Source organism: Sus scrofa, chromosome 2 (genome assembly GCF_054392235.1).
Source record: "Sus scrofa isolate SSC_HxYL_T2T_F1_AM1 chromosome 2, Sscrofa_HxYL_maternal_Yorkshire_Landrace_v2.0, whole genome shotgun sequence".
NCBI lineage: Eukaryota > Metazoa > Chordata > Mammalia > Artiodactyla > Suidae > Sus > Sus scrofa.
The window spans coordinates 159988263-160014894 of NC_139384.1; the positions used below are offsets into that span (position 1 = coordinate 159988263).

The 26632-nt window shown below is 41.8% G+C and overlaps 2 protein-coding genes across 4 annotated transcripts in view; one reads left to right on the forward strand and one right to left on the reverse strand.

The window, feature by feature from the left end:
- Window positions 1–26632, reverse strand: part of LOC396905 (acrosin inhibitor) — a 121344-nt gene that overhangs the window by 49557 nt on the left and 45155 nt on the right. The gene's annotated exons all lie outside the window — the stretch shown is intronic.
- SPINK7 (serine peptidase inhibitor Kazal type 7) lies at window positions 9405–13119 on the forward strand. The gene is made up of 4 exons (XM_003361785.4): window positions 9405–9572; window positions 10372–10397; window positions 11055–11179; window positions 12788–13119. Exons 1-4 carry the CDS (start codon window positions 9512–9514, stop codon window positions 12831–12833), a joined length of 258 nt encoding a protein of 85 aa, XP_003361833.3. The 5' UTR covers window positions 9405–9511; the 3' UTR covers window positions 12834–13119.

Consider the following 26632-nt stretch of genomic DNA (forward strand, 5'->3'; position numbering starts at 1 on the left):
GGGAAATGGAGAATCCTCTCTTGAAAGGCGCACACAGGCTATCATGGGCCCTGGGTCCCAGGGCCATCTGGGTCAGACCTGCGTGCAGTTCTTGGAGAATCTTCTGGGAAAGCAGGGGGGTGATTGTGGTTCCTTGTGGGGGAAGGACATTGGAGGCAAAGGTCTTGGGAATAACCATCAGCAGGAACTCCTCTAGAGGTGGCCATTTTGGAAAAATCTGGCTCCACCTATCAGGGCTGAGAAGCCCCAGGCCAAACAAACTGGGTGGTGACAAACCCCCTCCATCACCAAACAGGCTGCCTAAAGACCCCTCCAGGCACATAGCTGCCTCTAATCACACACAGAGACAAGCCCTACACACTAGAGAGGTAAGAATTTGCTCCACCTACCAGTGGGGAAGCACCAGGAAGCCTACAACAAGGCCCTGTACTAACTTCAGCCACAAGGGGGGCAGACATCAAAAACAAGAGAGGCTACAACCATACTGTTTGCAAAAAGGAGACCACACCAAAAATATATACAAAATGAAAAGGCAGAGAATTATGACTAAGATAAAGGAAGAGAAAAAAAAAAAGAAAAAGAAAAACAGCTAAGTGATCTGGAGATTGCCAACTTCCATGAAAAAGACTTTAGACTAATGATAGTAAAGAGGATTCAAGATCTTGCAAATAGGAGTTCCCATCCTGGCTCAGTGGTTAACGAATCCAACTAGGAACCATGAGGTCGCAGGTTCGATCCCTGGCCTTGCTTAGTGGGTTAAGGATCCGGTGTTGCTGTGATTTATGGTGTAGGTTGCAGTTGCGGCTCGGATCCTGTGTTGCTGTGGCTCTGGCATAGGCCAGCAGCTGCAGCTCCGATTAGACCCCTAGCCTGGGAACCTCCATATGCCACAGGAGCAGCTCTAGAAAAGGCGAAAAGACAAAAAAAGAAAAAAAATCTTGCAAATAAACTGGAGGCAAAGACTGACAAGTTATGAGAAACGCCAAACAAAGAAATAAAAGATTTAAAGATTAAGCAAGTGGAGATGCAAAATACAGTAACTGAAAAAAATTCACTAGAAAGAACATAGAGCAGAATATAGGAGGCACAAGAACGAATAAGCAAAGTGGAAGACAGACTGGTGGAAGTCACTGATGCAGAAGAGAAAATACTAAAAAGATAGAAAAGAAATGAAGACAGTCTAAGAGAACTCTGGGAAAACGTTAAATCCACTAATGTCCATATTCTAGGGGTGCCAGAAGAAGAGAGAGAGAAAGGGCCAGAGAAAATATTTGAAGAGATAATAGCTGAAAACTTCCCTAACATGGGGAAGGAATCACTCACTCAAATCCAGGAAGCACAATGGATACCTCATAAAATAAACCCAATAAAGAACACCTCAAGACACATACTAATCAAAATGACCAAAATTAAAGACAAAGAGAAAATATTGAGAGTAGCTAGGGAAGAGAAAAAAACAACATACAAGGGAACCCCAATAAGGTTATCAACTGATTTTTCAGCAGAAACTCTGCAGGACAGAAGAGAGTGGCATGATAAAGTGATGAAAGGAAAAAACCTTCAAGATTATTCTGCCTAGCAAGGCTCTCATTCAGATTTGAAGGAGAAATCAAAAGCTTTACAGATAAGCAAAAGCTAAGAGAATTCAGCACCACTAAACCAGCTTTACAACAAACACTAAAGGAATTTCTCTGGGTGGAAAAGATAAAGCTACAACTAGAAACAAACATATTACAAACAACAAGGCTCACCAGTAAAGGCAAACATATAAGTAAAGGTAGGAAATCATCCACACACAAATATGCTACCAAAATTAGAAATCATGCAAAGAGGAGGATACAAATGCATGATACTGGAGCTGTACTTGCAATTAAGAGTCCAACAACTTAAAACAATCTTGTATATATAGGAGCTCCTATATCAAAACTTCATGGTGACTGCAAACAAAGAATCTACAATATATACATGAACGAATAAGAAAATGCAATCCAAACACATTAAAGATAGCCATCAAACCACAAGAGAACAAGAGAAGGGAATTAAGAAGAACAATAAAAACAAATCCAAAACAATTAATAAAATGAAACTAAGAACACAGGTATCAATAACTACCTTAAATGTAAATGGACTAAATGCCCCAACCAAAGACACACAGTGGCTGAATGGATACAAGAACAAGACCCAAATATATACTGTCTTCAAGAGACCCACTTCAATTCTTGGGACACATACAAATTGAAAGTGAGAGGATGGAAGAAATTATTCCACACAAACTGAAATCAAAAGAAAGCTGGAGTAGCAATACTGCTATCAGACAAAATAGAGCTTAAAATAAAGAATATTATAAGAGACAAAGAAGGACATTACATAATGATCAAAGGATCAATCTAAGAAGAAGATATAACAATTTTAAATATATATGCATCCAACATAGGATCACCTCAATATATAAGACAACTGCTAACAACCTTAAAAGGAGAAATCGACAATAACACAATAATAGTAGGACTTTAACACCCCACTTACAGCATTGGACAGATTATCCAGACAGAAAATCAAGAGGGAAACACAGGCCTTGAATGATGCATTAGACCACATGGACTTAATAGACATTTATAGAACATTCTATCCAACATCAGCTGAATTCACATTCTTCTCAAGTCCACATGAAACATTCTCTAGGAGTGATCACATTCTGGGTCACATATCAAGCCTCAGTAAATTTAAGAAAAGTGAAATAACATCAAGTATCTTTTCCAACCACAATGCTATATAACTAGAAATCAACAACAAGAAAAAAAAAACAAACTGCAAACAACACAAACATGTGGAGACTAAACAACATGCTACTAAACAACCAGTGTATCACTGATGAAATCAAAGAGGAAATTAAAAAATACCTAAAGCAAATGACAACAAAGACATAAAATCCAAAACCTAGAGGATGCAGCAAAAGAAGTTCTAAGAGGTAAGTTTACAGCAATACAAGCATACCTCAGTAAACCAAAAAAAGCTCAAATAAAACAAAGTAACCTTATACCTAAAGTAACTAGAGAAAGAACAGACAAAACCCAAAGCTCGCAGAAGAAAAGAAATCATAAAGATCAGAGCAGAAATAAATGAAATAGAAATGAAAAAAAAAACATAAAACAGATCAATGAAACTAAAAGCTGGTTCTCTGAAAAGACTGAAGAAATTAATAAACCCTTAGCCAGACTCATCAAGAAAAAAAGAGAGGACTCAAATCAATAAAATAAGAAATGAAAACGGAGAGGTTACAATGGACATCGCAGAAATACCAAGGATCATAAGAGACTGCTGCGCGCAGCTGTGTGCCAATAAAATGGACAACCTAGAAGAAACGGACACATTCTTAGAAAAGTACAATCTTTCAAGACTAAAGCAAGATGAAATTGAAAACATCAATGGACCAATCACAAGTTCTGAAATTGAAACTTTGATTTAAAAACTTTCAACAAACAAAAGTCCAGGACCAGATGGCTTCACAGGCAAATTCTATCAAAAACGTAGAGAAGAGTAAACATCCACCTTTCTGAAACTATTCCAAAAAATTGCAGAGGAAGGAACACTCCCAAACTCATTCTGTGAGGCCACCGCACCCTGATACCAAAAAAGAGACAAAAACACCACACACACACACACACACACACACACACACACAAGGAAATTACAGGCCAACATCACTGATGAAAAAAGATGCAAATGTTCTCAACAAAATACTAGTGAACCGAATCCAGCAATACATTAAAAGTATCACACATCATGATCAGGTATGATTTATCCCAGGGATGCAAGGATTCTTCAATATCTGCTTATCAATCAATGTAATACACCACATTAACAAACAGAAGAATAAAAACCATTTGATCCTCCCAATAGATGCAGAAAAAGCTTTTGACAAAATCCAAAGCATACTTCTGAAAAAAAAAAAAAAAACCCTCCAGAAGTGGGCACAGAGGGAACCTACCTCAACATAATAAAGGCCATATATGATAGCTATAGTTAGGCCATAGCTAACATCATTCGCATTGGTGAAAAGCTGCAAGAATTCCTGCTAAGGTCAGGAACAAGATAAGATGTCCACTCTCGCCACTACTCTTCAACATAGTTTTGGAAGTCCTGGCCACAGCAATCGGAGAAGAAAAATAAATAAAAGGAATCCAAAATGGAAAGGAAGAAGTACAACTATCACTGTTTATAGATGACATGATACTATACCTAGAAAATCCTAAAGATGTTACCAGAAAACTGTTACAACTCATCAATGAATTTGGTAAAGTTGCAGGATATAAAATTAATACACAGAAATCAACTGCATTTCTATATACCAACAGTGAAAGATCAGAAAGAGAAATGAGGGAAACAATCCCATTTACCATTACATCAAAAAAAGTAAAATACCTAGGAATAAACCTACCAAAAGGGACAAAAGACCTATACTCTGAAAACTGTAAGATGCTGATGAAGGAAATCAAAGATGACACAAATAGATGGAAACATATACCATGCACTTGGATTGGAAGAATCCATACTGTCAAAATGACTATACTACCCAAGGCAATCTACAGATTCAACGCAATCCCTATCAAATTACCAATAGGATTTTTCACAGAACTAGAACAAAATCTTTTAAAGTTTGTTTGGAAGCACAAAAGACCCAGATTAGCCAAAGCCATCCTGAGAAGAAAAACAGGGCTGGAGCAATCAGGCTCCCTGATTTCAGACCATACCACAAGGCTATAGTCATCAAAACAGCATGGTAATGGCACAAAACCAGAACTCTTGATCAGTGGAACAGGACAGAAAGCCCAGAATTAAACCCATGCACCTATGGTCAACTAATCTATGAAAAAGGAGGCAAGAAAATACAATGACGAAAAGATAGTCCCTTCAACAAGTGGTGCTAGGAAAACCGGACAGCTACATGTAAAAGAATAAAATTAGAACATTTCTTAACACCACACACAAAAATAAACTCTAAAGGGATAAAAGACCTAAATGCAAGACCAGATACTAAAAAACTTTTGGAGGAAAACATATCCAAACACTGTCTGACATAAACTGCAGCAATATCTTCTCAGATCCACCTCCTAGAGTAAGGACAATAAAAACAAAAATAAACAAATGGGACCTAATTAAACTTAAAAGTTTTTGCACAGCAAAGGGAAACCTAAACAAAACAAAAAGACACCCCACAGAATGGGAGAAAATATTTGCAAATGAAGTAACTGACAAGGGACATTATTTGGACACTATTAGAGAAATTCAAGTCAAAACTACTATGAGGTACATACACCCTTATAGCAGCCAAAATGGAAATCATCAAAAAGTCCATACACAGGGAGTTCCCGTCATGGCGCAGTGGTTAACGAATCCGACTAGGAACCATGAGGTTGCGGGTTCGATCCCTGGCCTTGTTCAGTGGGTTAAGGTTCTGGCATTGCTGTGGCTCTGGCGTAGACTGGCGGCTACAGCTCCGATTATACCCCTAGCCTGGGAACCTCCCATATGCCGCGGGAGTGGTGCAGGAAATGGCCAAAAAAAAAAAAAAAAAAAAAAGCCCATACACAATAAATGCTGGAGAGGATGTAGAGAAAAGGGAGCCCTCTTACACTGTTGGTGGGAATGTAAATTGGTACAACCACTATAGAAAACAGTATGGAGAGTCCTCAAAAAAACTAAAAACGGAATTACCATATGATCCAGCAATCCCACTCATGCCCTTCTACACAGAGAAAACCATGACTTGAAAAGATACATGTACTCCAATATTCATTGCAGCACTATTTAAAATAGCCAAGACATGGAAGCAACCTAAATGTCCATCGAGAGAGAAATGGATAAAGAAGACATGGTAAAGACACACAATGGAATATTACTTAGCCATAAAAAGGAATGAAATAATGACATTTGCAGCAACATGAATGGCCCTAGAAATTATCATGCTAAGTGAAGTTAGACAGTGAGACATAAATATCATATGCTGTCACTTATATAGGGAGTCTAAAAAAAGGATACAACAAACTTCTTTGCAGAAGAGAAATACACTCAGAGACTTTGATAAACTTATGGTTACTAAAGGTTGTGGTGGGGCGAAGGGGTGGGCTGGGGGTTTGGGATGGAAATGTTGTCAAATTAGTTTGTGATGATGGTTGTACGACTATAAATATAATAAAATTTACCGAGTTAAAAAAAACTTCACGGTCTTCATCTTTCCCCTCAAAAGGACCTCCATAATATGTGGCTTCCTGTGCAGACTAAAATTTTTCTCTCCACGTAAACTTCAACCCAAGCTCAAAACCACCCTGCACATGATCCCTTGACCTTGCTCTTTTCTGACCTTTTTGAATCTGAAGACCTTGACCTCCACCCATCCTTCCTCCACTTACTCTTTGGATACAGCCTGAGGATCATTACCTCAGCCCCAACCCTGAGAAATTAGGTCGATACTTTGCCTGTTAGCCACAGCCTCCAAAACAATTGTTCATACTCTCCACACCTGCTAAGTCCACGTTTTGCCTGAACCTTGACCTCTAAACCTACACTGCTCATACCCTGCACAGTTCATCAGAACCTTGCGAAACACGTGTCTCCCTTGCAAGCCTAATAGAGTCTTTCCGGTGCCTCTCAAGTCTCTGGTATACATACTGCCTATCCATAAAATTACCTTCTTCCATTTCTCAGTGTCATAACATATTTTGGAAAAAGTATCAAACATAGTACTGTTGGTCTTGCTGAAAACTAGTAATAGTTTTGTCTAGTGGCCACTAATGTTTATATCCTTTGTGGCCTGTCTGACTCTGCTCTCATCCAAGTCTCAACAAACCTTCTTCATTACTCTCCAGCTTCTGGACCAACCTGATTCTTCTGCTGCAAAAAGGCAGTCACAGAACTCGTCAGAGCCGATCTTCCCACGGGCGCCCCTGCATCTTCCTTTCCCTCTCACAGGACCTGTCCCTGCCCTCACCCACTCTTCTCTGTCTTCCATGATACAGGGAATGGGGGTTGTACCTGCACTCGTAATCTTTCTTCTTGCTTTTCTACACTCTAATTATCCAACCTCCATCACACATCTTGTTTCTTCTTTTCCCCTTTGGTTTTAAGACATGGTCAGTCCATCCTAGACCTTGCTAAAGCCTTCGCTTCTTTCACTCCCTTTATGACTATGGAACATCTAAAATCATCATCATTATCCTCCTCCTCCTCCGATCTTTCCATTTTATCCTCATCACCCTTTGATTCCAGTCCCAATTGTTTGTTTGTTTGTTTTGCTAAAGTTGCATTTCACACTGCAGCAAAACATCTCTTCTTGAAACATAATGGTCTTTTCTCAGTCTTCATTCTCTTAAAACTTTCATAGCAAAAAATAAAACTTATAATTAACTCCCTTTATTAGTATATTTGCTTCCCCTTTTTTCCACGACTAAACACAACCGAACCCAACAGATCACTATGTTAAGTGCTATCATGCTCTTGGGAAGACTATTTAAACCCCATGAGTCTCAACTTACTCACTGATAAAGTTAGGATAATAAAAATTCCTCCCTCAATGAGTTGTCATGAAGATCACATTCCATATCATCAGATATCCTCTATCCAGCTCTAATTATGACCTTGACACTCTGATACACGAACACACACACACCAGATAATCTATGTATATATATGAGATATATTACATACAGATATATTTATATACTGATATTTATACACTCTATATACATATCTATCTATCTGGTCGCATTTCACACTCAAAACCACTTGGTTTAGAGTAAATATAATTTCTATGTTACATATGAGGGAACTCAAACATCCAGAACTTAACCTACACACCCAAAGTCACACGGTCAACATTTTTTAGAAGTAAGATTCCAAGTAAGACCCAAGGGACTCAGTGCACATGTTCTGTTTGTTTGTTTATCTGTTTGTTTTCACTTTCTAGGGCTGCCCCCTGTGCATATGGAGGTTCCCAGGCTAGGAGTCTAACCGGAGCTACAGCTGCCAGCCTACCCCACAGCCACAGCAACGCAGGATCTGAGCCATGTCTGCCACCTACACCACAGCTCACGGCAACGCTGGATCAACTCCAGGGATTGAACCTGCAACCTCATGGTTTCTAGTTGGATTCGTTTCTGCTGAGCCACGACAGGAACTCCTGCATGTATTCTTAACTAAGAGATTATACTCTTTCCAAACAGACGTGGGGATTTAAATTTTAAGGAGTCATGCAAAGTCATTTATTACTAGTTTGTCATCCTTTGTTGGTGCTATGCTTCAGAACGAGCTACACAATAAGCCCATCAAGGTGAAGCTACGTCAAATGCCTGCCCCGGGGTTTTCATACATGTCCTCAATTCCAAGAGACAAACAACGGCCATCTGCACAATTATGCCTGGATGTTACAGTTACAATCTAACGTCGGCACCAAGAGCAGCCCCTGGCCAGTCAACAATAATAAGAACATCAGAGTGACAATTACATGTGGTACATTTAGAACAGACTTGGATGTAAATGATTCCAAAGATGCGAATGCAACTGCGGCTAGCAGTAGATCCCATCTGACATGGCACGAAGCTAAGGCTCTGGTGTGGGCTCTCTGTGTGCCAACTCTTTCCTGTCCTCAAGAGACAAGGTGAGACGGAGCCCCGCAACCTCCACGATTACGCCAGGCCTTGCTTCTGAGCTGGGAAACTCAACTGCTGTAAATGGAAACCCTCAAGAATGCGCCTTCATCTTGCCTTGAGACGAGCAATATTCCAAATCGTGTTGCCCTGTCTACTCGGAACCCAGGGAAGGCAAAGCAACCCTGTCAGTGACCGCCACACCGTACAGCCTGAGTGAAATCAACGTGTATTGTTTCCAGTCACAGAAAGCTTGGGATTACCTGGTGCCACCAGACAACCTGATCTTCCGAACTGATACAGGCTCATGGCCCAACTGACTTACCCAAGCGCACACGACTAGAAAATGTTGATGCCGTTCTCCAAGTCTACAGATGCTCAGGTCACTGATCCTTCTACGTCCCTGTGCACCCCATGGGTTTAGTGCCTTGAAAATCAAACACCTTCGCAGGGGCCAAAATATAAACCTAAGTATAATCCGTCTGATTGTGGCTTAATCTCCTCTACCTCAGTGAAATAAAGTTCGCTCCTTTCACCTACTTCATCTTTAGGCCCAACAACCCTCATTTAGTCTCTTCTACTCACGGGGTTTAGGATTTTAAATAACAACAATCCCTGCCTCTAGAGCAGGCAGAAAAATAACCTCTCGCCTCGAATAATCAATCTGTGGGTCAGATAGGAAGCAGCAATTAAGGGACAAGGACTGCACCATCACCCAGGGTGTGATATTGTGCTGCCAACAATGACTCTGGATGACCTCACAGGAAAGGTGGAGAAGCCAGCATCGCCTTATAAACAGGAGCCTTTCCCAGGGTCTGGCTGACGCAGCGGTTGTGGCGCCCCTGAGCAGCCTTGGCATCGCAGCCGTCATGAAGCTCGCCGGGGCTCTCCTCCTGGTCTGTACACTGGCCCATCTCTGCAGCTGCTCGGGTGAGTTAAGGAGGCATAGTGCCCTCTGCAGCCATTAAGCCTAGTTTTTCAAGTCATCCCTCACGGGATGCCAGCAATTCAGAGAAATTTCTGGTCATGCGGCCCTGCCCCGGGAAGGGAGACTCTGACATCCTACCCGGGGTTGAGGGATTTGGATCTAGCGTATTCCCTTTCAAGGATTTTCATTTTCACGCGTGGAAACCAAAAGAAAAAAAGAGAGAACGAATTTTTTCCCTAAGTCTGTCATTACATAAGGACACTGGAAATGGCTGGTGTTATTAGATGCTCTTAAGGGCAATGATGCAGACAAGCCGGGGGGGGGGGTCTCCACATCAAGGCAGAAAGGGGGAAATGAAGCACAGTTCTCCTACGCCCAGGAGGCAACGACTCTGACACGGTGAAAAGCTACTTGATAAAACAGACGTAACACCTTAGAGATGTTCCATTACATTGCTTATCCCAGTCAGGAGGGAGGGACTATCAAAGACGGTGCTTCAGCCTCTTGGAAGTGGTGATGCAACACGTTCTTTCGCCTCTGACTCCAAAGACGACCAGAGACACAGGGAGCTCCAGAAAACATCCAGGGTCAAGACACGGAGGCAATTCAGATCATTTAGATAATTCTCCCACTTAAACCACGGGGCTCCCCGAATCCATGGGGCATTTGGCTTCCACAGCATCTGGATTTGTGAGGACAGGGTAGGTGCTGAAACTCCGCCCCAGAGGAACTACCGAGTCCTGACCTGCAGGACCGCACCACTGGGCTTCCTTCTAACACTTCCCTTTGTCTCTCTTTCAGAAGCTGCTAGCCTGCCTTTGACAAAGGTGAGTAAAGAGAATGGCATCTGACCTTCAGTTCCTACTGCCCGTCATTCAGTCAGCAAACCCTTAGGAAATCTGTATGTCGGAGTCACACAGGATGCTTGGGAGGGATTAGAGGGAAGGCGCACATCGGTAAGGAAACTGCCTCTGCTTCTCAGAAGGCAGCTGAAGACACGACGTGCATACACGTAAATAACTATAGCCACAAAACCATTCCAGAGTTAAAAAGAGGGAAGCTTGTGTCTGAGAAGCTGGTGACGTCTTCCCGGAAGGGACAGCATGCGAGCGTCGGGAGGGGGTTACTTTGGTTCCTCGCACGGGCTCTGGATTCAAATCCTATCCCTACCACTAGACTAGCGTCTGCGTTATAAGCTCTTTTTAAGCCTGAATTTCCCTCCCCTGTAAACAGGGGTAAGAGTAGATCCTGCCCTATTCAGCTGTTCATGCTCAGGAATTGGTAACGGTGGGTACCAATAATAACAGACATGGTGCTGGTGGCATTAGGGTCCTATTTTAACCACAGACGTAACGGTAACGCATCCGAATACTGCAGAGCTCAGACGTCCAGGAGGGTATCTCTCTCCCGGGGACCACAGAGGCCAGGGCAGCCCAGCCCGAGGACCAGGAGGCAAGCAGGGCATTCTCTCGTGTCGGTTGCAGGTGGACTGCAGCGTTTACAGGAAGTACCCGGTGGTGGCCATCCCCTGCCCCATCACATACCTGCCTGTTTGTGGTTCTGACTACATCACCTACGGGAATGAATGCCACCTGTGTACCGAGAGCTTGTGAGTACCCCGCGGGGACAAAGGGGAAGCTGGGACGGGATCCCAGAGCAGTCCTCTCCTCTTTCCAGGAGCCTGCGTGACTCTCCACAAGTGGCACTGGGTCCCCCCAGAGCAGGTGGCAGAGAGAGAAAACTGGCCGCCTCGCTGTCAGTTTAGGGTTGGGCCACTTGCTCGGCCAGCTCGGCTAGTTCCTCCAGGACACAATCTCTCACTCCTGTCCTGCCACTGGCCGAGTCTAACCAGACCACGAGCGTTCAAATCGCTGTCCCCAGAGCCCAGACGTTCTGCAGAGACAGGTCAGGCGTCACCAAAGAGGTGAAGGGGGTCACGGGGCGGTCTCCCACCCCGTGAGCTTTAGGTTATTTTCAGCAGTGGATTCTACGTAATTTCTCATTGGGCTTCTGAATCCCACGCTAGAAAATCACTGAAATCACTGTCCTGCAGGACTTCTAAGAGACCCAACAGCCTTATCGGATGCCGCTTAGATAAACTGTGCCCAGAGGGCCTTTTGCCTCCTCAGTGTCCCGGTGGCCGCAGCTTTGGGGGTGGGGAGGGTAAGGTCACCACAGGGAACCTTCCCTCTTTGGACGCAAATAGGGGGGTGCAGGCTGGACCAGGATCTTCCGGGTGTGTTCTGTTTAAGTACTTTGTTTGGCCTGCAGCGGATTCCTGAAGAGAGTGTAATCAGGCAAATGTCAAAAGAGGCAGGGGGCAGAAAGAGGCAACTCGGAGTTCCTGTCTCCCACCAAGACCCCTTCGCCCCCTGTAACTGCCGTTAAGCCCTCTTGACGTGGCCCCTTCTCTCAGATCTCGTGCTTTCTCATCTCTGTGATGGTCTTAAGTTAAAACATCAGGTTAAGGCCTGAGCCTAGAAGGGCATAGCTATGTACTGATTCCTATTCAGGAAATTTTATTTCACAAAGGGGAAGGTTTTTTTGTTTGTTTGTTTTTTGTTTTGTCTTTTTGTCCTTTTAGGGCTGCACCTGCAGCATGTGGAGGTCCCAGGCTAGGGTTATAATTGGAGCTGTTGCTGCCGGCCTGCATCACGGCCACAGCAACGCCAGATCTGAGCCACATCTGCGACCTACACCACAGCTCACGGGAACGCAGGATCCTTAACCCACTGAGCGAGGCCAGGGATCGAACCCGCAACCTCATGGTTCCTAGGCGGATTTGTTTCCTCTGTGCCACGACGGGGACTCCCGGGGGGGGGGGGGGGGCCCTTTGGTGTGCACACACACTGGGCCCTTGGCTAGAAACTGCCCGTGTTCGAGGTGGAGGTTCCCCCAGCGCAGGCCCCGCTCGCCTGGAGGGGCTGAGGCGCAGGAGACTCGACTCTCCTTCTGAGAAGCCTCCTTCCCACTGACACTGAGGGCTCGGCCGGCCCCTGGGCCCGGTGGAGGCAGCAGGAGGGGTGGGCGAATCACCGGATTAGAGACAACTGCCTCTGTCACAAGCCGCCTGTGACAAGGACATTCCTTTCCGGGGACTCGCACTCCTCGTCCGCAGTGAGGTCCTGCCACATCCCCCCAGTTCCCTTCCGCTCTGACGGGACAGAGAATCTCCTCTGTGCTCAGTGAACCTGTTCTCAACGGTTTCTTGCCACAGGAGGAGCAATGGAAGAGTTCAGTTTCTTCATGAAGGAAGCTGCTGACGTCTCCACGGACGTGGACACACAGCAGGGACCCGCTCGCCGCCACCTTCGTCGCCCTGGGGCCTGGCTGCCTCTCCCTCCCGTTAGCAGAGGTTCAGGGTCGGGGGCAGAGATGCGCCAGTCGCCTCTCCTGGGTGGAGAGAGCTGCTGGCTCCCATTCAGACTCCTGCCTCCCAATACTAACATGTCAAAATAACCAGAAACCTACAATGAAATTCTGTCAAGCCATGGTTGACTTTTATGTATCAAACAAAATAAGAACATGTATTAAAAAGTCAGAGAACTACTACCGACTGGGTAACCTTAATAGATCAAACGATAAAAAACTCATTTTAAATGGACCCAGAAAAGCAAAACACGTGTAATGTCTAGAGCAATGGTCACACATGTTTTTAGGAATGATGTGGCTTCATTATGCACACGTTTATTTCATAATTTTATAGTAATAATTTTACAGCAAACATTATCAAAATAAACCAGTGAAATTCCTAGCACAGCTTAAAAAACAGAACTTCATCCTAACATTTGGAAACTGTATATATATATACATATATATATATGTATATATATATATGTATATATATATATATTTTTTTGTTTTTGCTTTTTATTTTTTTAGGGCTGCACCCACAGCATAGGGAGGTACCCAGGCTAGGAGTCAAATTGGAGCTACAGCTGCAGGCCTACACCACAGCCATAGTATTGCAGGATCCAAGCCGCATCTGCGACCTACACCACAGCTCACACAACTCCGGATCCTTAACCCACTGAGCGAGGCCGGGGATTAAACCCACAGCATCATGCTTACTAATCGGATTCGTTTCCACTGCATCACAACAGGAACTCCTATTTTCTTTCTTCTTCTTCTTCTTTTTTTTTTTTTTTTGTCTTTTTATGGCTGTAGCATATGGAGGTTCCTAGGCTAGGGGGCTGAATCTGAACTGTAGCCACCAGCCTACGCCACAGTCAGATCCAAGCCACATCTGCGACCTACACCACAGCTCACCACAACACCAGTTCCTTAACCCACTGAGCGAGGCCAGGGATTGAACCTGCATCCTCATGGATGCTAGTCAGATTCATTTCCACCGAGCCACAACGGGAACTCCATGAAAACTATATTTTTAGAATACACTGGCCAAAAAATGTCATTTGCGATAGAAATTCTATTTGGGTAATCTGTCTTCTGATTGTGCTAATGAAACCCTGAAATCCTAGTCAGTTTTTCTTTCCTTAACTCACCAGTGCATCTTAACAAGGTTACCGTGTGCTTCTGCTCAGGGAGTAGGCACGTTTACAAACGCTGCTCTGAATTTAGCACCGCTCTGAACCACCCTTCCTATTTCCATTCTCAGGCTAACTGTACCCCTGCAACCACCCACTCCACATTAGTAACTCCTGGTCTGCGATTTTAGACTCCCAAGCCCAGTCCGTCCGTTAAAGGCACACTTTACCCATACGCCCAGTCAGGTTCTAACATTTAATTCAAATCTCTGCTTAACACTGAGCCCGCAGTGGCTGACTCTGCTGTGCCAGCCACCGGAGGACACTCAGTAATCTGTGCTTTCTCCGCCTCTGCTCTTTCTGACACAACTTCCTGAGCCAAGAGCAGACAGGAGAACAGTGCGTAAGGGACAGAAGAGGAAATACCGGTCAGAAATGCTGAGCAGAGACGAAAAACAAAAGCTCACCCCTTCTTCCATTTTATTCCCTCTTTTCCCTCTTCTTTTCCCTTTTTCAAATAGCTTTTCTTTTCTATATCCTAGTTTTTCCTTTTCTACATATTCCTTTCCTATGATTTTTATTGCTTTTAATTTTTCCTTACGTCATTACCTTTTTCTCATTTTCCTCTAGCCCTCCTAAGTATCTCTTATTTATTCAAAAACCTTCTAGCCTCCATACCTCAAGTTCTGACTGTAAATTCTTTTTTGCAATGGTCAGATGAGCACATATGCCCATGTACACTCTTGGGGAAATTTTATATTATAGACATTTGTCTCAAGATGAAGCAGGGGAACCAAACACAAAATGTAGAACATACATATTATTCTATTGTCAAATCCTTACCTAGGTTTGAAGCCTAATTTACAGCTTTTATCTCAACATTTAGAAATAAATTCTAATTTCAAATAAACCCAAACAATGTTCATCTTATATCTAAATCCCAATTTTTACACTTCACAGCTCCTACAGCGTAATGCTTAATGATTCCCCTCAAAAGCCAACTCTCTCTCTTTTTTTTTTGGTCTTTTTAGGGCTGCACTTGCAGCATATGGGGGTTCCTAGGCTTGGCGTCTAATCAAAGCTACAGCTGCCGGCCTATGCCACAGTCACAGCAACACAGGATCCACGCTGCAACTGCAACCTATACCATAGCTCACAGCAACACAAGATCCTTAACCCACTGAGAAAGGCCAGGGGATTGAACCTGGAAGCTCATGGTTCCTAGTCGGATTCATTTCTCACAGCAACACCAGATCCTTAACCCACTGGCAAGGCCAGGGATTGAACCTGTAAGTTCATGGTTCCTAGACGGATTCATTCATGTCGTGCTGTTGTGCCACAACAGCCAACTCTTAATTCTCTCTTTTAACTCTAACCTCAAAATAGAAATGTTTAAGACTAATCTGCATACAGTTAATTTCATATAAATGAATCTAAAAACTGACATTGAACTGAACTTTTAAAACTATCAATGTAATTTCTTTGTTGTCTCTGGGTCTTACTTCTGTCCATTGACTGAATCAAGATGCCCATGTTTATATGAATGTTGTACTCAGCTTGTGTGTCACTGTGTCTCTGGAAGCTACAATTTCACTTTCTCTGTTAATCTACAGAGGTATGTTATCATCTGACTCTCTTTATAGATGACTAGATCATGGCTGGTGGCCCAGTGATTTGGCCCCAAGAACTGGCTTGAAAGTCAGATCATTCAAATAGAAAATGAACAAGGAGACCACGTGGACTTATTGAAACGTATATAACATTCCAATGGAAAGCAGCAGAATACACCTTCTTCTTAAGTGCACATGCAACACTGGCCAGGACAGATCATACCTTGAGCAATAAATCAAACCTCAGTGTATTTAAGAAAACTGAAATCACATCAAGCATTTTTTATGACCACAACGCTATGAGATTGGAAATCAACCACAAGGGAAAAAGTGCAAAAAACACAAACATGTGAAGGCTAAACAATATGCTACTGAACAACCAATAGATCAATGAAGAAATCAAAGAGAAAATAAAAAAATAACTAGAGACAAATGACAAAGAATATATGGTAAAACAAAACCTATGGGATACAGCAAAAGAAGTTCTGAAAGGGAAATTTATAGCAATACAATCTCACCTCAAGAATGAAGAAAAGTCCCAAATAAATAACCTGACCTTACACCCAAAGCAACTACAGAACAAAGAATAAACAAAATCCAACATTAGTAGAAGGAAAGAAATCATAAAGATCACAGTAGAAATAAGTGAGATAGAGATAAAGAAAATAATAGAAAAGATTAATGAAACAAAAAGCTAGTTCTTTGAAAAAATAAACAAAATCGATAAACCTTTAGCCAGGGTCATCAAAAAAAAAAAAAAAAAGAGGGCTCAAATCAAGAATATTAGAAATGAGGGAGTTCCCATTGGGACTCAGCAGGTTAAGAACTTGACTAGTATCCATAAGAATGTATGTTTGATCCCTGGCTTTGCTCACTAGGTTAAGGATAACACATTGCCAAGAGCTATGGTGTAGGTCACAGAACCGCTTGGATCTGGCATTGCTATGGCTGTGACACAGGCCAGCAGCTGCAGCTCTGTTTCAACCCCCGGACTGGGAACATCCATATGCCACAGGCGCAGCTCTAAAAAGAAAAAAAGAAAAAGAATATTACAAACAGAAAAAGGAGTGGTTACAAATGACACCACAGAAATATTAAGGATCATAAGAGACTACTACAAGCAACTACATGCCAATGAAATGGACTACCTAGAAGAAATGGACAAATCCCTTGAAAGACACAACCTTCCAAGACTGAACCAGGAAGAAATAAAGTACCAACAGACCAATCACAAGTACTGAAATCGAAAATGTGATTTAAAACTATCCCAAAAAACCACCAAAAGTCCAGGATGAGATGGCTCACAGGTGAATTGTATCAAATATTTAGAGAAGAGCTAACACCTATCATTCTGAAACTCTTCCAAAAAACTGCAGAGGGAGAAACACTCCCAGACTCATTTTATGAGGCTGGCATCACCCTGATACCAAAACCAAATAAAGACACCACCCAAAGAAAAAAAAAAAAACTACAGACAAAATCAGTGATGAATATAGATGTAGAAATCCTCAGTGAAATATTAGCAAATCAAATACAACAATACATTAAAAGGATCATACACCATAATCAAATGGTATTTATCCTGGAATTTTTTCAATAGACACAAATCAATCCATGTTATATACCACATCAATAAACTGAAGAATAAAAATGATATGGTTATCTCAATAGACGCAAAAAAGACTGACAAAATTCAACAAAATTTGATTGTGAAAAGCTAAAAGCATTTCTGCTATGATCATGAATAAGACAAGAATGTCCACACTCATCACTTTTATTCAACATAGTTTTGGAAGTCCTGGCTATGGTTATCAGAGAAGAAAAAGAAATAAAAGGAATCCAAATGAGAAAAGAAGTAAAACTGTCCCTGTTTGCAGATGACATCAAAGTATACATAGAAAATCCTAAAGATGCTGCCAGAAAACCACTAGAGTTCATCAGTAAATCTGATAAAGGTGCGGGATACAAAATTAATAAACAGAAAACTCTTGAATTTCTATATACTAACAATAAATGATAAAAAAAGAGTAAGGAAATAATCCCATTTATCATCACATCAAAGAGAATAAAATATTTAGGACTAAACCTACTTAAAGTGGCAAGAGAGCTTTACTCTGAAAACTATATGACAGGAAATCAAAGATGACACAAACAGATGGAAAAATATACCATGCTCTTGGACTGGAAGAATCAATATTGTCAAAATAACTATACTACCCAAGGCAATCTGCAGATTCAATGCAATCCCTATCAAATTACCAAGTATGTTCTTCACAGAATTAGAACAAATTACTTTAAAATTTATATGGCAACACCAAAGACCCTGAATAGCAAAAGCAATTTTGAGAAAGAATCAGGCTTCTGAACTTCAGACTATATTAAAAAGCTACAGTAATCCAAACAGTGTGGTACTGTCACAAAAACAGAAATACAGAACAATGAAACTGCATAGAACGCCCAGAAATAAATCCACATGCATATGGTCAACTATGACAAAGGATGCAAGAATATACATGGAAAAAAGACATTCTCTTCAATAAGTGGTGCTGGGAGAACAGGACAATTACATGCAAAAGAATAAAATTAGAACACTCTCTAACACCATACACAAATATAAGCTAAAAATGGATTAAAAGGTCTTAATGTTAGACCAGATAATATAAAACTCTTACAGGAAAACACTGGCAGAACACTCTTTGACATAAATAACAGCAATACCTTTTTTGATCTACCTCCAAGAGTAATGAAAATAAAAACAAAAATAAACCAATGTGACCTAATTAAGCTTAAGTGATTTTGCATAGCAAAGAAATCACTAACAAAATGAAAAGACAACTCACAGAATGAGAGAAAATCTTTGCAAATGATGTGGCCAATAAGGGATTAATTTCCAAGATACACAAACATCTCATACAGCTTTATTTCAAAAACAACCCAATTAAAAAATGGACAAAAGACGTGAAAAGACATTTCTCCAAAGAAGGCAGACAGATGGCCAAAAAGCACATTAAAAGGTGCTCAACATCAAAAAATACAGAGAAATGCAAGTCAAAACTACAATGAGGTATCACCTCACACTGGTCAGAATGGCCATCCTCAAAGAGTCCACCAACAAATGCTGGAGAAGCTGTGGAGAAAAGGGAACCTTCCTATACCCTTGGTGGGAAGAGAAGCTGATGCCACCACTATAGAGAACAGTATGGAGGTTTCTTGGAAAATTAAGCATGGAACTACCATATGATCCAGCTATCCCACTACTGGGCACATATTCAAAGAAAACCATAATCTGAAAAGATACATGCACCCCAGTGTTCACTGCAGCACTTTTTATGAGAGCCAACACACAGAAGCAACCTAAATTTCCATCCACAGAGGACTCGAGAAAGAAGATGTGGTATACATAAGCAACAGACTATTATTCAGCCATACATAAGCATGAAATAATGCCATTTTCAGGAACTTGAATGGCCCTAGAGATTATCACACTGAGTGAATGAAGTATGTCAGGCAGAGAAAGAGAAATAACATTTGAGATCCCTATTATGTGGAATCTCCTAAAAGTGATACAAAAGAACTGACAAAACAGAAAGAGACTCAAAGTTTTCAAAACCAAATTTATGGTTACCAAACACGGGGAATCGTGGTGGGAGGGTGGGATGAATTAGGGAGTTGGGATTGACAAAGGCACATTACTGTATATAAAATAAAAAGGTTGGAGTTCCCGTCGTGGCTCAGTGGTTAACGAATCCGACTAAGAACCATGAGGTTGTGGGTTCAATCCCTGGCCTTGCTCAGTGGGTTGAGGATCTGGCATTGCCGTAAGCTGTGGTGTAGGTTGCAGATGTGGCTCAGATCCCGCGTTGCTGTGGCTGTGGCATAGGCCAGCGGCTACAGCTCCGATCGGGCCCCTAGCCTGGGAAGCTCCATCTGCCACGGGAATGGCTCAAGAAAAGGCAAAAAAAGAAAAAATAATAAAATAAAATAAAAATAAAAAGGTAACAAGGACCCACTGTAAAGCACAGGGCAATCTACTCAACACTGTGTAATAACCTGTATGGGGAAAAAATCTGAAAAAGAATGAATATCTGTAATGTATAACTGATTTATTTTGCTGTACACCTGAAACTAGCAAAACTTTTTTTTAAAAATAAAACAAGGACAACAATAAGGAAAGTCAATATACATGAGAGTATAATGCGTTATTAATTTTCAGTTAATGTGTATGTAGATTATTCAATGTAATATCTTATTGTTGACTGCTTACACTTGTGCAAAAAATTTCCTGCTGTTGGTTTCTCCAAGTAATCAAGTTAGAAATCGAATTAAAATAAAAAGTTAAAATAACAGAAAGATAACAAAATAACAGGAAAAAAAAAACATGGCTAGGGGTATTCATTTCTGACAAAATCATTTTCCAATGTAAACTGTTATTCTGACCCGAGTTGCTTTAAGTTAAATGATTTCAGCCAATTCTGTGCCTCTGTGCCAAGCTGATGCCTAACTGAGGTCTCTCTCAGTCTGGAGCTCCTTCAGGTTACTGGTTTGTGCCTATAAAGCTGACACAAGTGTCTATTTATAACAGTCTTGTACTTTTCCCACCATGTCTACAAGCAATCGCAGAGCTGCGTTCAAGGTGCGACAATCAGCAGGTTCCTCGCATTCCACAGTTATTCTGCCCACACTAGTGGGGACAATGCGGCACTTGTGGCTTCCTCAAGCCGATGACCTGGGATATCTGTGATCTTTGGGAATTCTGGGGAAGGAGGGATCCGTACGGCCCGCTTACTGGTGCTCTGGATTGTAAGCTTGGATCTTTCAAGGCAGACATCCTATCATAAATGTAAATGAGAAGTAAATTTATTTCTAAAATTTTATCTTTCCAAGTCTAAGCCTTGGAAAATACAAAATTTTAATTTTACTTGCTTCTCTCTGTACTCGCCAACATTTGCATCACAGAGTTCTTTATCATCCTTAGCATCATCATATTTATTAGAAAACACCACCAAGCAACTTAGGAGCCACAATGAACCTTTAAGGAGCAGCCTTGTGTGCTCACCCCAAACTGAACATTTACGAGGTGTATTGCTGCGGGTAGGTCACTCTGTGTGCAGTATCTCTTTGCTTACTGAGAAAAGACAGAGAAAAATGCACATGAAGATGCCTTGTAAACTACGAAGTGCTACGGAAATGAAGGGATGATTATGAGCTGTGTGCCCATTCTTCCCCAGCCTTTACCAAGGTGTAAAGACATACCACGTTTTTTACAATGTGCTCAGCATGTTAAAGAGTCATGACAAGTAGATTCTCGGCTATTTTTCTTGGTTTGAGAAAAGAGAATATTTCTGTTCATTAGCAACTGATGCTAGAAAGTGAAAAGGAGAATGTGTAGTTTAAACATATAACGTTATAGGGAGTTCCTATCATGGCTCTGTGGTTAACGAACCCAACTAGAATCCATAAGGACGTGGGTTCAATTCCTGGCCTCACTCAGTGGGTTAAGGATCTGGCATTGCCGTGAGCTGTGGTGTAGGTCACAGACGTGGCTCAGATCCCAAGTTGCTATGGCTGTGGCATAGGCCGGCAGCTATAGCTCCGCTTGGACCCCTAGCCTGGGAACCTCCATATGCCACGGGGGTGGCCCTAAAAAGACAAAAAGACAAAAAAAAATTATAACATTATAAACATATACTTATATAGTTTGCCCTATTTGTACATGGCCAAACTCAATAAAATAAATAAATGATATTTACATAATCCAAGGAATGTTATTACAAAATATTTATTAATTTCAAAAGGAAAAAGAGTTTCTTTACAGTGGAGAACCTGGCAGATACTAACTTAATTAAATGATTAAACTTAGCAACATTAGCTATGGGGCAAATCGAAATCGTAAACACACATGTCAGGGCTGAGTCCAGAGGTGGATCCAGCTGCTGTGGACTCTGCTGTTATGCTCAGCAGGTGGTGGGTGGTTCTACAGAATCCCTGTGAACAGCACCTGGGGAGCGGTACCCAGAGGTTCCTTTCCAAAGAAGAGGGCTCCAGTTCTGGCCACATCACTCCACAGCACGGAGTCACATCGAGGACGAACACGTCCTGGGGGAGCTCAACCCCAGAGGCAGCCCATGTCCCAGGTGGCAGCAAAACCAACTTGATTCCTGTTGCCACAACGCCCTGGCCCTCAGTGCCCAGCACTAGGTCTGGGACAAACACAAAGGAGAAAGGGACACCAAACTGGACTGCCTCTGGGCAGAACGACAGATACATGAACAGGCAGCATATAGTTCTCTTTGAACACTTCAGCCTCACCTGCTTTAGTGCTCACCTCCTTGGAGAAAGAACACATACTTAAGGCAATGGACCCTTACTGAAACCAAATTTCAGGGCCTCTACTCTAAGAACTAGGGAGCAGAAACTGCCTCCGATAGGGCTGTGACAGCCACGGAGCAAAGAGGGGGCGCCTCTTTTCATCCAGTGCTGGCTCTGGTCACCACCACATCACACCTGCTATCAAGGGAATAATGGCCAGCACATGTTGAGCAAAGATGTGGCTGGCATCCATACCAAAAACAGCCCTGGCACCAAAAATATTGGACTCACACCACCTATACAGGGATGCTCTCACATAAAAATAACCCTTTGAGGTCACAGTAGATAACTATTTCTCCTCAATTCATAGAGACGGAGAAATTTAAGTAAGACAAAAAAGAACAGAACTATTCCCACTCAAAAGAAGAAGAGGAAAAACTCCAAAAGAACAAATAATAAAACAGGCCCCTCCAGTATACTGGATCCCAAGTTCAAAAAAGAGGTAATAAAAATGACAAAGGAAGTACAAAAGAGTATCCACAGATGCAAATCACTGTAACAAGGAACACGCAACCATGAAAAAGAACCAATCAAAATTACACAACACAATTGCTGAGATGAAAAACCAAGCTAAAAGCAATGAACAGCCGATGAACAGAGAAGAACAAACAAGGGATCTGAAAGATAGAGTAATGAAAACCACCCAAACCGAACAGCAGACAGAAAGATAAATTTTAAAAAAGGAAAGCAACATACAAGATGTACAGGATAAGAGACAGTGTGCCATTCTACACTTAGTGGGGAGTCCAGAAAGAGAAGGAAGAGAAAAGGGTACTGAAAATGCATTTGGAGAAACTATGGGTAAAAAATTCTCAAACCTAGAAAACAGGTATCCAGGAAACAGATATCCATGGAAAGGTAGCAGAGAGGGTACCAAACAGACCCACACCAAGACATTATAATTAAAAAGACGAAAGACGAAGAGATGATTCTAAGGGCAGCAAGTGAAAAACAAATAGTACATGCCAAGTGAGCCTCCATAAGGCTATCAGCTAATTTCTCTGCAGAACATGTGCAGGCCAGAAGGGAGTGGCATGAAATATCAAAGTCCTGAAAGGGAAAAATCTGCAACATAAGATACTCTACCTAGCAAGATTTTATATATATATGTGTGTATATATATATATATGTATATATATATATATATATATTTTTTTTGCCATTTCTTGGGCCACTCCCGTGGCATGTGGAGGTTCCCAGGCTAGGGGTCTAATCGGAGCTGAGGCCGCCAGCCTACGCCAGAGCTACAGCAATGCAGGATCCAAGCCTTGTCTGCAACCTACACCACAGCTCACGGCAACGCCGGATCCTTAACCCGCTGACCGAGGCCAGGGACTGAACCCACAACCTCATGGTTCCTAGTCGGATTCGTTAACCACTGTGCCACTACGGGAACGCCATACCTAGCAAGATTACAATTTACGGTAGAAGGAGAGATGAAGCATTTCTCAGAGAAGCAAAAACTAAAACAATACAGCAACACTAATGTTACCCTGAAAGCAATATGAAAAGGTCATCTCTAAAGAGAAAAGAAGCAAAAATCTACACAAAAGAGAAAAATAAAATTGGAAAGGCAGATTTATTAAAGGAACAAAGGTCACTTAAATAAGGCATAATATAGGTTTTTAAATTTTTAAAGCAATTATAACTTCAATCAACACTAAATGACAAATGTGAGGTAAAACTGAACATCAGAATCACAAAATGTAGGGAAGGGAGTAAAGACAGAGATCATTTAGAACGTGTTTCCTATTGCAGGACTCTCAGTCTAAAGCAGGTAAACACGGTTGTGGGTTAACATACTTGAAAATTGGGGTAACCACAGATTAAAATGACAGATTCACAAAAACAAAGAAGAAACAAACTCAAGCATAATACCAAAGAAAACCATCAAACCACAAAAAAAGAAGACATGAACAAAGAGGAACTACAGGAGTTCCCACCATGGTTCGGCGGTTAGCGAATCTGACTAGGAACCATGAGGTTGAGGGTTCCATCCCTGGCCTCGCTCAGTGGGTTAAGGATCCAGTGTTGCCATGAGCTGTGGTGTAGGTCGCAGACACAGTTCGGATCCTGCATTGCTGTGGCTGGCAGCTACAGCTCCGATTAGACCCCTGGCCTGGGAACCTCCATATGCCGTGGGTGGGGCCCTAGAAAAGACCAAAAGACAAAAAGAAAAAAAAGAAAAAAGAAAAAAAGAGGAACTATAAAATCAACTGGAAAACAAGGTTTAAAATGGCAATAAATACATACTTATCAATAATTACTTTAAATGTCAAAGGACTAAATGTTCGGATCACAAGACATAGAGGTACAGATTAGGTTTTTTAAAAGATAAATGCAATATGCTGCATATAAGAGACTCATTTTAGGACAAAAGGCTCAAAGAAATCGAAGGTGAAGGGATGGAAAAAGTTATTCCATGCAAATAGAAATGACCAGAAAGCAGGAGTAGCAATACTCATATCAGACAAAATAGACTTCAAAACCAAGTACATAAAGAAAGACAAAAAAAGACACTATTTAATGATAAAAGGATCAATATCAGCATTGGATACTACATTTTGCTAACAAATAAGCATCCAATATAGGAGCCAGTAAGTACAAAAATGAACAAACAAACAAAACCACTAAGACATAAAGGGAGAAACTGACAGGAATAGAATAACAGCAGGAGACTTTAAACACCCCCTGACATCAATGAACAGACCATCCAGACAGAAAAATCAATAAGGCAACAGAGGATCTAAACGAAACAACAGAATAGCTGAAATTAGCTGATATCTAAAGGACACTACATCCCAAAAGGCCCACAATACACATTCTCTTTCAGTGGACCTGGCACATTCTGCGAGTCACAAAACAAGCCTCAAAAAATTAGAGGGGGTAGAAATTATTTCGAGCATCTTTTCTGACCACAATGGTATGAAACTAGGAATCAACCATACATACTGGTACAAAAACAGATACACGGACCAAAGGGACAGAACAGAAAGCCTAGAAAAAACCAATTACGGTCAATTAATCTTCCACAAAGGAGGCAAGAATATAAACTGGGAAAAAGTCTTTTCAGCAAGTGGTTCTGGGAAACCAGGACAGCTGCATGTCAATCAAGGAAACTAGAACACACCCTCACACCAGGAACAAAAATAAACTCAACATGCCTTAAAGACTTAAACATAAGACAAGACACCATCAAACTCCAAGAAGGAAACATAAGGCAAAACATTTTTACTTTGCATGTTTCCACCTTCGTGCTTTCTGTAGTTATTCTGCACTCTTGTTTTATAAAGATTTTCTTTTCTTATGCAAAATATCTTTTTCAATACTTTCGGCTATACTCTTCTTAAAACAAACAAACAAACAAACAACTTCTACATTTAACTTTTTGAGGAACTACCAAACTATCTGGCGTTGCCATGGCTATGGCAAAGGTCTGCAGCTGTAGCTCTGATTGACCCTCTAGCCTGGAAACTTCCACATGCCACGTGTGTGCCTGCAAAAAGAAACAAACAAAGACTTTTATAATTAAAGGAGAATCCACAGAATGAGAGAAGATATTCGCAAATCATATATCTGATAAGGGACTAGTATCTAGACTATATTAAAAATTTAAATGGCAAAATAATGCCATTTGCAGCAACATGGATGGAACTAGAGACTCTCATACTAAGTGGAGTAAGTCAGAAAGACAACGCCAGATCCGAGCCAAGTCTGTGACCTACACCACAGCTTGCGGGAACGTCAGATCCTTTAACCCACTGACCAAGACCACGGATCAAACCGCGTCCTCATGAATACTAGTTGGATTCTCCACCCACTGAGCCACAAAGGAAACTCCCAGACGCTTGTTAAAATAGTAAGGAAGACATTATTCAAGGCATAGTCTTGAATATCCGTATTGCAATGGAGAAGAGAGGTTGAGCTCAAATCTGAAAACAAGTGGAAATTTTGGCCAAGGACCAGGGTACAGAGCTCAGAAGACAGACAATTATTAACAGGAGCTATTAAAAAGGATTCTTGCTAAAGGCAGGCCAAGGACTTACACATTAAAAGTGGGAGATGAAGAACTTGATCAGGCATCCAGGGTGACAAGGTATCAATGGAAGGGGGGGATGACTCAGGAGGATGCTATGCTAAGACAGGGCTGTTCACGCCAAAGACATGCAGTGGAGGAGAGGTGGGGGTACGGGGAATGGGGGCAAGGTCAAGGCCTACTTAAGACGAGAACTCGGAGAGGCCCAACTGAAGTTGGGTCAAGAAGAGAATCTTTGTCAAGCTGCAATGAAGACAGTGGCAACGTCTCTCGTTATTCATAGTACACCCAAGTTGTGTTATAGTCTCTAAGACAGAATAAATCTTCATCAGTAATTACCGAATAAGCAAATGAAGATAAAGAACCAAGACTTCCAGTAGTTCAATACTTTGCACAAGGTCACATGGGGAATGGTAGAGGTGGCAACGAATCCGTGTCTGCATGACTTGCAGAGTTTCAGCTCTCGGTGACACTGTGATGCCTGCCATTCAGACCAGCCTAGCACAGGTGCCGTTGTTTTATCCTTTTATAGGGAATCAAATGTGAATTTTAGTCTCTCA